The 14932-nt window shown below is 51.1% G+C and overlaps 1 protein-coding gene across 4 annotated transcripts; it reads left to right on the forward strand.

The window, feature by feature from the left end:
* Window positions 1–1965: 1965 nt before the first annotated feature.
* On the forward strand, window positions 1966–14891 carry VPS4A (vacuolar protein sorting 4 homolog A). Of its 4 annotated transcripts, XM_036012089.1 has the most exons (12): window positions 1986–2135; window positions 5193–5304; window positions 5403–5550; window positions 6928–6989; window positions 7071–7190; window positions 7694–7850; window positions 8437–8585; window positions 8911–8992; window positions 9220–9439; window positions 10481–10621; window positions 11345–11474; window positions 14596–14891. In XM_036012089.1, the coding sequence occupies exons 1-11, from the start codon at window positions 2115–2117 to the stop codon at window positions 11444–11446; spliced, it is 1314 nt and encodes a 437-aa protein (XP_035867982.1). In that variant the 5' UTR covers window positions 1986–2114; the 3' UTR covers window positions 11447–11474; window positions 14596–14891. The 4 variants fall into 4 exon arrangements, with proteins under 4 accessions (XP_028357501.1, XP_028357502.1, XP_035867983.1 ...); XM_028501700.2 differs by lacking the exon at window positions 14596–14891 and having other exon boundaries at window positions 1966–2135; window positions 11345–12190; XM_028501701.2 differs by lacking the exon at window positions 14596–14891 and having other exon boundaries at window positions 1970–2135; window positions 6931–6989; window positions 11345–12190.
* Window positions 14892–14932: the final 41 nt, after the last annotated feature.

Genomic DNA, 14932 nt, shown 5'->3' on the forward strand with positions numbered 1-14932 from the left:
CATGCTCAATTCTTCTCACATTAATGACAATCGAAAACTCCTTTCTGGACCCTGTGATTCCTATAGCTATTGTTCTGGGCCTCCCTTTCTTTTCCCCAATCTTTTTGAGAGAGTTGTGCCTCCCAATGGACTACATGTCCTCATGGCCAACTCACTCCCAACCCTCTGCAGTATGGCTTCTGCATCCATCACTTACTGAAACATCTCTGGCTGAGGTCACCAGTATCTTACATATCACTTTCCGCCTTCTCAGCTGCATTAGGTACTAGGTCCCCCTCTCCTAATTCACAGTCCTCCCATGCCCCTCCCTTGACTTCCAAGACATTCTTCTGGCTATCCTACCTCTCCAGCTGTCTTTCTGAGCATCTTTTACAGGTTCATCCTCCTCTGGCTGGCTAAACAAACCTCCAAGCTTTGTCCCAGGCTCCCTCCTCACCTCACCCAATACTCTACTCTTCCCTAGGAGACGTTATTCACACAGCTTCCATTCCCACCTATACCCAGATGTCTCCCAGATGTGCATCTCCAGCCCTCATCTTTACTCTGACTTCCAGATGCACATATCTGACACTTGACATTTCAAAGGCACCTAAAACTCTTCACCCCTCCATCCCCTGCCCCAAACCTGATCTTTGTCCAGTACTCTCCATCTCAGTGGCACCGCCATTGGTCCAGGTGCTAAAGCCAGCAAACCAGGAGTCCCCTCGTGCCCCTCACCATACTCCATATCTAACCCACTTCTGAGCACTCATGATTTGTCTTCCAAAACTTTCCCGTTCTGTCTATGTCTCTCCAAGTCCCCCTCCCCCCAGTCCAAGCTTCCCTTACTCTTCTGGACCACAGCGGTAGCTTCATATAAAATAGCCACCCCATCCCTGCAATCTGTTGTGCATATGAGGGCTAGAGTCATCTATCAAAAAAAAAAGTTTCTCATTGTTCTTAGGATAAAACCTAAAATCTTGACTGTAGCCAAATGTCCTGGCCCCTTCCAAAATCCCTGACATCGCTTCATCAGGCTCTGACTTACTACTTTCTGCTCTCTGGCTATCTGAGCCTTCTTCCAGTTTCTTCAATTCCACCAGTGGCCTCCTCAGGGACTCAGGGCCTTTGCACAGGCTGTTTCATCAACCTGGAATGTTCTTCCCCAGCCCCTTCATCCTTTAATTAATGGGAACCTTTCCTAACCCCCTATCTTGGGCAGTTGGCTGTTAGAAACCCACACAGCACATGGGTCTTCACACACAGGCTTACTACATAGTTTTTCCTGATGTACATCATCTTTCTCCTTAGACTGCAGGCTCCTCTAGAGCTGTTTTTATCATTGCTGTATCCCCAGAAACTACAGAGCTCCACACATCCTCTGTATTGACTAAATGTTGTTAAATGAATGAATGTGAACAACCAACCTGCTATACTGAAGTTCACTGGAATAAACCCCCTAGCTATAAAGGCTTAAGGAAATCACTTTTTTAAAAAGAGGAAAGTAGAAGCGTTAATATGAAAAACAACAAAAACTACCTCCAACAAAAAATGCCGTTAGAGCCATGGGCCTCATAAATTACCAGGGACTGAACCCTGTGGAGTACACTGTGTTTGCATTAGCTAGCTCACTCATTACCCTCAAAAGCCAGAAAAGGTAGCTACTGATTATTAGTATACCCATTAAACATCAGGAACACCGAGCTCGGGGAACTAACGTTTACAGTGCCAGGAAAGCTGCCCTACAGGCGCTGTTTCATTCAAAGTGGGGTCTGGGACTTGAGGTTCTACCCAGCCCTGCCTCTGGCCCCGCCCCCTCGTCCCCTTTCCGCCCCCAGGGCCCACCCAACCCTTCAGGAACTCAGGGCCACGCCCACGTCCACCCCCGACACGCCCCCGCCGTGTCCTAGCTTGGGCCGCAGACAGCGGTGCCTGCAGTGCTGGCTGTGACCGCTGGGGGCAGCCGCTCTGCTCGGTCCCGACCGCTCTGGGCCGCGTTCCTCTCTCGTTCTCGGACGCCGCTCCGGCTGCCAGCAGCCGCCCTTCCCCGCGCCGGACGCAGTACCTCGGCTCTCCGTGGCCGGACCGAGCCCGCAAGCAGCGCCGCGGGGTGTGAGGCGGACCCAGGAGATGAAATGACAACGTCAACCCTCCAGGTACCTCGGCGCGGCCCGGCCGGCTTGCGGAGGCCGCAGGAGGCGCGGCGGGGCCTGCGCGCCGGCAACCTGGGCGGGCGCGGGGCCTTCTCAGAGCCCCGCCGCCCCGTAGCTACCTGCGCCGGTTTCTGTGTTCACGCCCTCGGAACCGAGGGCCACCTCCGGTCCCGAACGCCCGGCCCTCCTGGCCTGGCCGAGCCCCGAGGCCGCTATGTGCAGCTGACAGCCCCGAGGCCGCCGTGGGGCTGAGCCTCACCCGGGCCTCATAGGCGCCGCCTGGGACGTTCGGGCCGGTAGTCCGGCTGCTCACTGTCCCTGCCCCTCCTGCCTCCCTTCCAGCAAGCCCCTGCTTCTTCCCTGCTCTCCGATTTCCTCTTTTCGGCCAACGACCCTTCATTCATTGCCTAGATTGTGCAGGGTGGTGCTGGGGTGGCGCCACCTGGATGCGTGACTGACCCACCCAGTTGCTGCCAGTCCTGCTTGGCCGGAAAACATAAACATGGGCAGGCCTCCGACCAGGGTTTGAATGTCGACTCTGCCACCCACACTAGTATGTGACCTTGGGCTGGTTACATGATCCTGGTGTCTGGAGTAGGGTTTTTGTAACAGTGACTCTAGATTAGTTCCGGTAAAACATTCTTAACATGGTGTCAGCTACATAGTAAGTGCTCAGTTAAGTGATGACAGATACAGAGCTTGCGAGAGTTAGACAGGACTTCCTGGAAGAAGTGGTATTCGGAGGGGTCATAAAAGGGTGGGTAACCATTCAGATTCCTGGAGGTGGAGGAGAGATGGCTGCTTTGGGTGGAGGAAAAAGCAGGAACAGTGGGGAAACTTCCACCTGCAGGTCCCATCTGCCTAGTTTTTGTATGGCCTGTGAGCTAAGAGTGTATTTTTTTACATATTTTTATAAACATTTTTATTAAGATATAACTCATACAACATACAATTTACCCATTTAAAGTGTGCCATTCAATGCTTTTAGTATATTCACAGTATTTTGCAGCCATCACCACAATCACTCACCCCAAAAGAAACCTGTACCCTGTAGCTGTCACCCACCCCCCCCAACTCCTCTATCTCTCCCAGCCCCTGGCAACCACTAATCTATTTCCTATGCCCATGGATTTGCCTATTCTGGGCATTTTATATAAATGGAAATTATACAATATGAAGTCCTTTATGACTGGCTTCTTTCATGTAACATGTTGTAGGCTTTCACATTTTTAAAAGGCTGAAAGGATACGTGAAAATCATGAAATTCAAATTTCAATGTCTATAAATAAAGTTTTATTGGAACACATCCCTGCTCACTTGTTTATGTATTGTCTGTGGCTGCTTTGGAGCTACCAAGGCAGGGAGGAGTTGTTGCTACAGAGATTGTATGGCCAGCAAAGTCTAAAATATTTGCTATCTGGTCATTTACAGAAAGTTTGCCAGCTCCTCTTGTTAGTACATTTTCACAGCCCTTTTCTTTCATCCTCATCTTTTGCAATACGTGTTACTATAGGTGCAGCAGGGCTGGCAGTTTTGTCACCTTACTCTCCTGTTATGCAAAGCTGTCCCTCTCCAAATGGCACCTGAGGCCTCTTGCACCTGAAAAACTGTATGTGGGTGGCAGAAAAATGTTAAGTGCATTCATTAATGTATCAAGAAGCCAGGAAGAGATGGGCCTGCTCTGCCACATACCTGGAGTATTGTTCTGTCCCCATCTTTCAAAAGGACAAACCTAAGCAAGAAGCTGTGTAGAGCGAAGAAGTCCAAGGAACTGGGGGTATTTGTTCTGGAGAAGAAAACCACCAGGAACAGGGACACCCCTTTCATGTGTTATCTGAAGGGCTCTCATGGGGGAGAGAGCAGACGAGTGAAGCCTGTGTTGAAGCTAATCCATTTGGAAAGTTTAGGGCTCCTAGCCATTCTCTATTTGTAGGTAGTAGAGGGAGCTGAAGCTTGAAAATAGGAGCCTGCACTCTCACCTTTCCTCATCTCTTCAACCTGGTGAGTTAGCATCAACTTAGCCTGGCCTACTCATGTTAGTTTTGTAGGGCTATCTGTGTTCTTTCTGAGACTTCTTGCTTTGAGATGGGGAATGGCACACAAATGCCTGGGCCCTGCCAAGAGCTGTTCAGGAGGTTTATTGTTTGCTGTGGACGGAACTGTGTGTATAGCAGTGGGATCGGCCCGCCTGGTGTCTAGTACCGTATCAGCTTGAGGATGCTAATTCTGGGAATGCTTCCTGGGTTGGCGAAGCTGTGGTTTTTGAAATGGGATGTGTAAGTGTGGGGCAGCTGCCTGAAAGATCCAGCATGCTTCAAGTTCAGTCTAGAGCACAGGCTAGAGGATTTATGAGATGCACAAAGACACTCTCACAGAGTTCTTAGAAGGTTCCAGAGGGCTGTTCCCCTCAATTTGCAGCACATATGTGCCTGTGGGGTAAGCCAGCACTTTTAATACTGGGGGTGCTGGTGTATTGACCCATGTGTCTAGGTATCAACTTGATGAAACCATCTCCCTTCAGCCTAGATAAGCAGGTTGGGCCCACAGATCCCTTTAAGTCCATCTCGTAAAATTCAGGTGGATGAAAGACTTTCTCACTGGCTGGCTCTTCTCTGGCCCTCGAGGTCAAGTGCTTTTTCTCGCCTCCCTGCTGAACAACACAGGAATCAGTTGGTTCTGCTGGTGTTTCTCTTGTTCCAGGCTCTGAGTCAGGGTCCATTTCTCTTTCCCTTGAGGTACGGAATAGAAACTGAACCTTCCCTGTGAACCATAACCTGAGCTGTTTCATCAGGCTTCCACTTGCTGAAAGCCAGAGTGACAGCTGAGGAGGAGGCCGCTTTCACTGCATTGAGTGCCTTGTGAAGAGAGATGGCTGTCTTTTAAAACATCCTTTTAAGGCCTTTCCCGTTGATGTTGGAAAAGTAGGCCGACATAATGGTCTGCGACTGACTAATTCCCGGGCTTGGCAATATCTCTCATCAGTGTATTCCTCCTGCCCGGTACCCTAAAGGCTTTTGGGATCCCTTGGGAAGCACTGAGCTATTCACTTGGCCTTTTCAGAAAGCCATTGATCTGGTGACCAAAGCCACAGAAGAGGATAAAGCCAAGAATTACGAGGAGGCGCTCCGACTCTACCAGCATGCCGTGGAGTATTTCCTACACGCTATCAAATGTGAGTTGCGCGTGGGTCCTCCCCAGCCACTGAGCCCCTGTGAGAGGAGAGTGGGCCCCTGTGGACTCACAGGGCCTCTCTTGGTTCTCCTTTTGCAGATGAGGCACACAGTGACAAGGCCAAGGAGAGCATTCGAGCCAAGTGCATGCAGTACCTAGACCGGGCAGAGAAGCTGAAGGATTATTTACGGAACAAGGAGAAACACAGCAAGAAGCCAGTCAAGGAGAATCAGAGTGAGAGCAAGGGGTGAGTGTGGAGGAGTGCAGGATCTACCAGGACCAGAGCCCCCACAAGGGTGTGCCCTGTTCCGTGGTGCCCCCATTTTTGGTGCTAATGCTGCCTTGGACTTCCACAGCACCTCTTTTGGGGAATTCTACTCAGAGCAGCCTATAGCTGCTTGCATCAAGCACTTTCAGAATACGTCTGTGTACACTGTCTCATTGGATCTGGGCTGGGCAGCCAGCGTGGCAGTTACTAGCCTTGGACTCTGCAGCCAGACCCTCTGGGTATAACCCAGAAAGTGGCTCTGCTACTTTCTAGTCGTGTGGCCTTTTTACAAGGGCCATGACCTCCCCCACCCCGACCCCTGTGCCTCCAGGCTCCTTATCGGTAGGAGGAAGAAGACAATGGGACTTCACTCCTAGTGTTGCTCTAAGGAGCAGATGAGATGATGGGGTGAGGCCCTGAGACTAGAGCTTGGTGCGCAGTCAGGGTTAAATAATGTCAAGCTGCAGTTGCTGTCAGGTGCCCTCTTTGACTTAAGAAGCAACAGACTCAGAGGTTCAGAGATTGCCAAGGTTGCAGAGCTGGAACTTGGTAGAGTCTGTACCCACACCAGGGCCTGTGTTTCTGACTCCAGAGCCAGTGTTCCCTCTGTACTTTTCTCTCCTCGTGTCTGTGGTTTGCCCACTGTGGAGATTCCAGTTATCTGAGCACAAATGCCAGTGGTGTCCTGGAGGTAAGGGGAGGATCCCAGGCAGGATGGCCAAGGAGTAGAGAGAGGTGGGTGTTGTGTCAGCTGCATCACCAGAGATGAGAGGCTCTGCCCCTGGGTGTAAAGAATTCCCTGGAGTGAGAGACCCACCACGGAAGAGACAGGAAGCTGAGCATCTCCAGGAGGGCTGTAGGAGTTCTGAGGATGGCAAGTCACTTATATCCGGATAAGGATTGGTCTAGGCTGGGGGAGGGGGAACGACAGCGACTGTGTTTCTTTTCCAGGTGCTCCCCTGTAGACCCAAGAAGACTGACCTCTTCTCCAAGTCAGAACCACTTGCTGTCTGGTTTTGAGTCCATATGAGAGGCCAGTGAGAGCTCCAATTGCCTTACCTGGCTGCTCTTGAAGTCCAGCCAAAGCACATGCCCCTCACCAGGCTCTAGAAAGGGCACATGTCTCTGTTCTTATACCCTTAATGAAGCAACGAGGATGGGTTATGAGAGTTTCCTAGAGGATTCGTGTAGGCTCCGAATGTCCTCGGGGTAACTGTTTGTGGGTCCGTCCCCATTGTTGAGCAGGGAAAGCATCCCTTTACCACCGTGCTGGCAGCCAGAGCCTGGCCTCGCTCTGAGAGCCTCCTTACCAGCCTCCTCTTGCTCCAGCCTATCATCTTCTGTCTCCTTTCCCAGCAGCGATAGTGACAGTGAAGGGGATAATCCAGAGAAAAAGAAATTGCAAGAACAACTGATGGGTAAGAGGCTCGAGGCCCACTGTTATGCTGGGGGCGGGTGGGGCGGGGGCTCTGGGTTGAAGGCTCTGCCTCCCTCTGCAGGTGCCGTCGTGATGGAGAAGCCCAACATTCGGTGGAATGATGTGGCCGGGCTGGAGGGGGCCAAGGAGGCCCTCAAAGAAGCTGTCATATTGCCAATTAAATTCCCACACTTGTTCACAGGTAAGGGTTGAGCCACCGTAGGCCCAGATGTAAAAACTTGTAAAAAGGCTTCTGAGGCAGCAAGCTCAAGGCTCCCACTTGGAAGGTGTTCAGGAGCAGGCGGCGACTCAGCTCCTTTTGCCCTTAGTGGATGAGGCCTGGCCTTCTCGGGGCTCCCATTGGGAAAGGCCCCAGGACGTGCCCATTTCGGTCATATAATCCTTGACTTCTCTTGGTGTCAGAAACACCTTTATGACTAGAACTTTGACTTGACTGTCCCAGTGGGTGGGCAGGGTCAGGAACCAGTGCCAGCCACTGTCACTTTGCAAAGTCACGTGGGTCATGAGCCAGGGCTAAGACCAGGCTCTTAGCAGGTAATTTAATTCCCTTTGCTCCTTTGCTTTTAGAATCAGTGTGTTATAGAACTTCTCATTTCCGACTGCATTTACAGTAACTAAGGCCCCTCTGCTTTTTCTGTTCCCCTCCCCCCATCAGAAGGAAGCTAACTTCATTCTTTCCTGCAGGCAAGCGTACCCCCTGGCGAGGGATACTGCTCTTCGGACCCCCTGGCACAGGGAAATCCTACCTGGCCAAAGCGGTGGCAACAGAGGCCAACAACTCCACCTTCTTCTCTGTGTCCTCCTCAGACTTGATGTCCAAGTGGTTGGGGGAGAGTGAGAAGTAAGTCAGCCCCCAGGCCCTGCTCTGCGGCCATCCTCTGCAGTTGCAGGTGGCCCAGACTCCCTGCCTGTGGGGTCACCTCCGAGAGGAGCTGCCATCGGATGTTAGGCAGCAGTGGCCAGCAGAGGGGTATCTTGCTAGCTTATGGGTGGGGTGCTGTCCTGACTAGGACAGCTGAAATTGGAAGGGAACTTGGGAGAGATGAGTCTTTGTGAAGAGAAGAAAAGGGCACTCCCCGTAACTGGGTATCGGGTGAGCGTCCTCTGCTGGGGACTTCGGAGTTAACCAACTCCCCACACCGACTCCTGTTGTGCAGACGATGAAACTGAGGCTGAGAGGGAGGGAAGTGGCTTGTCTTAAATCCAGAGCTAGTGGAGGGGGCCACCAGGACTGAAGCTGACATCAGGCTTGCGCTTCCTCTCGGTGCAGAGCTGCCAGAGGACTTGTTACCGCTGTGTTTTCTGACATACAGGCATGACTAGAGTCTCAACCTCCCAGTGGGAAGGGTGACAGAAGTGGTGACTGGGACTCTGGCTGGGCCTGTGTGTGGCTGTCCAGGTGCCAGCCCCATTTTTCACCTTCACAGGCTAGTCAAGAACCTGTTTGAGCTGGCCAGGCAGCACAAGCCTTCCATAATCTTCATCGATGAGGTGGATTCCCTCTGCGGATCCCGCAATGAAAATGAGAGTGAGGCTGCCCGAAGGATCAAAACAGAGTTCTTGGTCCAGATGCAGGGTGCGTGCTCTTCCTGGGTTTCCTTCCTGGTTCCAGAAGCAGTTCTAAGCTCATCTCCTCAGGCTTTCATTGTGGAGAGGTCCCTGCAGCATTGTCCCCCTGCCCTCGCCCCCCCCCATGCCGTGCCCCTTCTGAGGCAGGCAGGACATCGGGGCTCTTTGCTCCAGGGCAGCTAGATAGCGCCCCCCTGCAGCATGTGGCACAGGGATGGCTTCAGTTGAGCACAGAGTCCCCGAGGCTCTTTCACGCAGGTTTTGACTTGCAGGTGTGCTGAGTATCCTTGCAGGTGTACTGAGTCAGCGTCTGTGTTTCCCTTTGTCTGTAGGGGTGGGGAATAACAACGATGGGACTCTGGTTCTTGGTGCCACAAACATCCCGTGGGTGTTGGATTCGGCCATTAGAAGGAGGTGAGTCTTCCCCAGTAGGAGCCAGGGGCTGAGCTCTTTCTCTGGCCATGGTCAACGTGCCGCCGGCAGCCGGGGATGCAGCCTGACCCCATTTTTCCGGAGGCTTCTCTGTGTCTGCATGATGAGCACTGCCCCAAATGAAGCCGGCTCTGGAGGGCCCCGCTGTGCCCCTGCATTGATTCCTCCTCCATCTGCTCTCAAGTCCAGCCGTGTGCTTGGCTCTCTAGGTTTGAAAAGCGGATTTACATCCCATTGCCAGAGGAGGCTGCCCGTGCCCAGATGTTCCGCTTGCACCTGGGTAGCACCCCCCATAACCTCACAGACGCCAATATCCATGAGCTGGCTCGGAAGACAGAAGGCTACTCAGGTGCAGACATCAGCATCATCGTGAGGGACTCCCTCATGCAGCCTGTTAGAAAAGTACAGTCAGCAACACACTTCAAAAAGGTGAGTGAGCCAGCAAGGAATTGCTTAGAAAGTGTCACAAGAAAAGGGATATCAGCTTCTTTTGCCAGCTGACACACCTTGGGTCTCTTGGAGAACCAAGGGCAAGTGCGGAGTGAACCCTTTATTTCCAGGGGTCAGGGTTGTATCTGCTGTCGCCTCCCCTGCAGTTCTTGCTTGAGAGTGACCATCTCAGATTGTGTGAACCTAGAGGTCAGGGCACCATGGCAGCCACCTCCGCCACCCTCACTGTCAGCACTGTGCTAGTGTGTGTGGTGGGCCTGACTCTGTGTTTAAAAAGTTGTGGGTACAAAGCCACACACCATAAGGAGGAACTCCATGCAGCAGATCTGTTAAGTGTCTGCCGAGGGCCCTGCTGTGTGCCTGGTCTCATTCTAGATGCTGGGGAGACATGGGTAACCGACCACAGCAGACAGAAATCTCTGCCTTCCAGCAGCCTCCTTTCTAGTCGAAGAGTCAAGCAACAACCAAAACAGACCCGTTTCTCAGAGGGCGGTGAGGGGCAAGAGAGCAGGGAAGGGCGGTCTGGCATTTCCGAGGTTTGGAGGGGGAAGGGCAGGTTGCACTCTTAAAGGATAGGCCACACTGGGTGACATTCGAGTCAAGAATTGAAGAAGGTGAGGGAAGGAACCTTCGAATATTTGGGGGAATGTTGCCAATGGAGATTTCAGTTGGAAAAACATTTTTGATGTCGCTGCACTCATGGTGAAACTTGAGTTAATTAGGAAGAAGAAGATACCAGGATATTTGGGGCCACAAAGTGAAATTCTGGAGGACAGTGGCTGGAATAGCATGCTGATCTTGAACTTTTGAAATCAGACTGCAAGCTCCTTTGACTACTCAGTCTGAGAGTTTTGAAGGAGCCCATCCCTCCTCAGACAATGACCTAGAAACCCAGGCATTCATTCATATCCTGCCATTACCTTCTCTTCAAGACCCAGAAATCTGACGTGTCCTGCCCTTTCCTCCAAAACCAAGGGGCAGCCCACCCCTTCAGCCAATCAAATTCCTGTTTGGTTTCAGGTCTGTGGCCCTTCCCGCACCAACCCTAGCATTATGATCAATGACCTCCTGACGCCATGCTCACCAGGGGACCCAGGGGCCATGGAGATGACTTGGATGGATGTTCCTAGTGACAAACTCTTAGAGCCTGTGGTTTGCATGGTAAGTGGCCATCTGGCAGGGAGGACTGCACAGCCCGGAAAATTGGGGGCTTGTCTCCAAAAATAAAAATAAGGTTCTCTCCTTTCCTGTGCTAGGCTGTGGTGGCTCCTCCTAAACAGAGAATGGCCTTTGGGGTTCTGAGTAGCTAGAGCTCCTGCTGTTAGACTCAGTTGAGGGCCCAGGATGGAGGCCATAATATTAGAATTTTATTTTCTTCAGCAAAAGAGTAAAGGCCAGGTGATGTGACTGACTTATTCCATGGGGCTGGCTTGTTCTGCACACAGAAGGAACCAGCAAATGAATGTCAGTGCCACGTGATTGGGTGGAGTTGCACAGGCAGCCTCTCACCTGGCTAGTCTTAACCTCCCCTTATCCTAGTCTTGCCCATTCTCCGTGGCAGCTGTCCGGCTTTGTGGCTGGTGTGGTGGGCGTACAGTTAGAAAGAGCTCCTCACAGGAGGTAAGAGATGATGGGATCTTAGGTTCCCTCAGACCGGAAGTAGACCCATCTGGAGGTGACATGAGCTGCCTCAGGAGGGAAGAGCATCCCTGACAGGAAGCATTTGAGCAGAAGCCAGGCAGCCACAGGGAGTTCTGGGGCTGGGGCTGGGGCTGACCTCGAAGGCCGGCCTCTTCCTACCCCAGACTGCATGGGTCTGCGACGCTGGGAGGCTGAGGGCCTGGAGCCCGGCTACTCCTCAGCCACACGCTCTTGTCTTTGCAGTCGGACATGCTCCGGTCTTTGGCCACCACTCGGCCCACCGTGAATGCAGATGACCTCCTGAAAGTGAAGAAATTCTCAGAGGACTTTGGACAGGAGGGTTAAAAGCTTCTTCACGCTGGTGACGGTGAAGGTGGGAAGTTGATTGGGGTAAATTCATGCACTCCCCATGTCGGCGGCCAGACAGGGCTCCAGGGCTTGTCCGAAAGTCCCTACAGCGTCCCCTCTGCTGTCTGGCCGCCAGTCAAGGAGCAGGAAGAAAGGGGCTCCCAGGCACAGAGACGCAGAAGTACATTCGGCAGCCAGTGAGATACTGGTTCTGCCTACTTCCTCCTCTTCCTCTTGGATGCTCACCAACTCCTTCTCCTGCCCCTCTGTATTTTTTTTAAACCTTTTTTGTTCTCCTAAATTAATGCTGCTTGGATTTTCATCTTGTTTATAAATAAAGTTAAAATCACCTGGAAACATCAAGGAGTGGGAGCAGCCCGTGCTGTGGGGTTGGTGCAGCAGACCTGCAAGACCCCCCATGGCTCGTTCCTTTCAGACCCAGATTTGCTCCTTGTGAAGAATGACCGATGCCCTGGATCCCCAGCCCAAGGTCTGCCTGTAAAGGCCAAGAGTAAAGCCAGGCTGTTCACACCCTCCTAGGTTGGCATCCTGCGCCCTGTGTCCTCCTTGCAGGAGGAGACGATTCTGTGAGCACAGAGCTGTGTGAATCAGAATGAGTGGAGGCAGTCAGGCGGGTTTCACTGCTGCCTTTTCTTCCCTCTGAATGTGAGAACACAGCCCAGCCACTGGCCCCGGGTCCCTGTCCTGGAAATGGGCTAATAAATCCTTTTCCCTTCTTGAGCCACCTGAGTGATCTCTTTGACTCTTGTCTGGAGCTCTTCAAAGGCCATGCCTGCTTGCACTAGAAACGCCTCCTTCTGGTTTTCTCTGCTGTCTCTTCTTCTGCAGAGTAGGAAGGAGGAATGTCACCAACTGCCGCTGTTCCTAGGCCTGTACTCCAGACGGGTTCACAAGACCTTTCTTTTCCCAGGGACTGGAAAGTGTGGCCGGGGGTGTTGAGGGACTTGAGTTTTCCTCCTGTTGTCCAGCCTCCAGATCAGAGTGTCGAATTGGGAGGCCTGTGAGCCAGATGTGGCCTGCAGCTGTTTGCTTTGCTTTGCTACCAAAAGTCAGGAATAGATATAAAAATTCAATTAGGTAATGCTGGGCCTGAGAACCCTTGAGGCAACCTATCAGCTGCTGCTGAGCAGGGATGGCCTTACTCAGATGGTCACATGCTCCGCAGTTCACTGTCCCCATGTGGCCTGTTGACACATTTGCACTGTTTGCCTAATCCCTCTGGCCATTTGAACTTGTGACCCCTGATTGTGAGACTCCCAAGGCTCCAGGGTCAGCCTTGGAAATGCTGTCTGACAGGGAGCAGAAGCAGTAGAGGCTGACCTCAATTATCTATTGACCATTGAGGCTAACCTCAATGTGAGTAGACTCAGATTGACCACGAACATCTGTGAACGCAGAAAAGGCCTGGCCCCGGTACCAGCCCTTCTCCCCTCCCCGGACTGGTATCTTCAAAACCAAATGGTCCAGAACTGAGTGCACAGCCAACTCCTAGATTGTTTTATACTTGCACTGTGGTGGTTCTTTGATCTGATTAGGAGTGTCTGCTAAATTGAGCCAACTTTTGCTTAGTTTCTTGAAGGCTTGGGCTCAGGCTCCGTGCTGCTCTCCATTGCTGGTGGGTTAGCCCTGCCTCGTTCCCTGGAGCGCCAGCCTGCCTGACCTCCAGATGACACTTCCACAGCAACTGTGACTGAAATTTTTGTCACTTGCTCTTGGAGTTCCCACATACTTCTTAGTGAGTTACGTGCCCTCAGCCACCAATTATATTTGTAAATGCTGGACTAGACGCCAGGATAAGACACTGCCCCCTGCCTGTACTGTTTCATTTTAACCTTGTGTTTAGTTTTATTTTCTCACATACCTCTAGTTACCTTTACTTCAGTCAGAAGGTCCTTGCCTTTTTTTTTTTTCCTTTTAAACCTGCTTCCTCATTTCTACTGCTTGAAGGCCTAGACAAGTTACAGGGGTTAACAGACACTTTAGGGTTGCCAGGGTTCATCGTCATGGCTCCAGTCACAGCTTTCAGGCACCCACTAAGGCTGAACTAGCCTCAGACCAACTGCGGCCTCACAGGCTCTGTTAATTATGACTAATACCTGCAGAGGAATTTCCTCCCCTAAATGCTTATTCTGAAATCCACTTCTTCCCTACCAGGAATTCTATTCTGAACCTTCTGCCTACAATGGCTTTCACTACAGCCAGTTCTCATTAGCTGTTAACACTCATTAGCTCCAGATGCTGACCATGTGTGGGTTTTATGGCTAACACATCTGCCTGAGGTGGAAGAGAATTTCTTTATTGGAAATGCAAGCATTTGCCTTTGGGTTGTATTGTCTTAACTGGTAGACCAGATCCTTTCTTCTGTGTGGATTTGTTCACAACAGTAAATCTATATTGTCAGCAACAGAGATAACCTCTGGCTTTCTCTAGGGTCCACTCTGAGCAATCATTAACTCCTGGGCCTCAAGGTCAGGAAGCTGAAACCAAATGCTAGTACGGACTATTAACTTAAGAGCGCTATAAGAAAGCATCAGAATGTTCTGAGGACCAACCAACAAGAGCTTCTGAACATCGTGTTCAGAAGTGAATTCTGACTTTCCGAAGAACCCGTGTTTTCACTATTGAGAACTTCCTACAGACTTCCCCAATGGTCGATGGTCTAACCTTACCTGGGGTAGTGCGAGGTCCTGTTCCTCTCCAAAGTTTAACGCACAGAGAGCCAGTTCACTTCCCCTTGTCCTCACAAGCCCTCCAGACTTGCCTTGTTCAGAGAAAGGCATAGAGGAGAGTGGTTCTTTCCTGGTTTCATTTAATTAACTGCTGCTTAAAACATGTTTTCTCCAAACAACTTATTGGACTTCTTACTACATGGGTACTTGGACTTGGAGGACTTGGGTAAAATACCAATGACGTAAAAGTCAATGTAAAAATGAGGTGAGACAAGTACCTAAAGAAACAAATTCCTTTACCTGACAGGATCTTAAGGTTAAACACCGGTCAGTAATCATGATGCTAATTTATTTTTTCAAAACGAGTGCAGTATCCAGGAAGCACAGTTCTGCTTTCTCTTCTAATTGTGACAGGGAAACTCACTGACTTCCTCTCAACCATTACCCTTCCCTTAGCCCTGCTCCAGGGTCTCCACACAAGAACTAGCCAAGCACCAGGTGCCTAGGAAATCTCAAAATAAAAGTCTTCCTCCACATCTGTTAAAGGTTGAAGGCAAAAGGTGGAAACCTAAACTCTATCTGAACCTATTAAAATGTGCGGGTACTCATTTATGCTAATATCCTCACTAAACACTTCCATGATCTGGGGCCATTCTGTTCTGTGTTTACTTCCACAAGCACACTGGTGTTCAAGGCAAAGAAGGACCCTGTAGGTAAGAAGTACACAAATCCCTTGTAAAAAATGAGTTTGGGGAAAAAAAAAGTCAACCTGCATTTTTAAACACGGCTTTCA

Source organism: Phyllostomus discolor, chromosome 12 (genome assembly GCF_004126475.2).
Source record: "Phyllostomus discolor isolate MPI-MPIP mPhyDis1 chromosome 12, mPhyDis1.pri.v3, whole genome shotgun sequence".
Lineage (NCBI taxonomy): Eukaryota > Metazoa > Chordata > Mammalia > Chiroptera > Phyllostomidae > Phyllostomus > Phyllostomus discolor.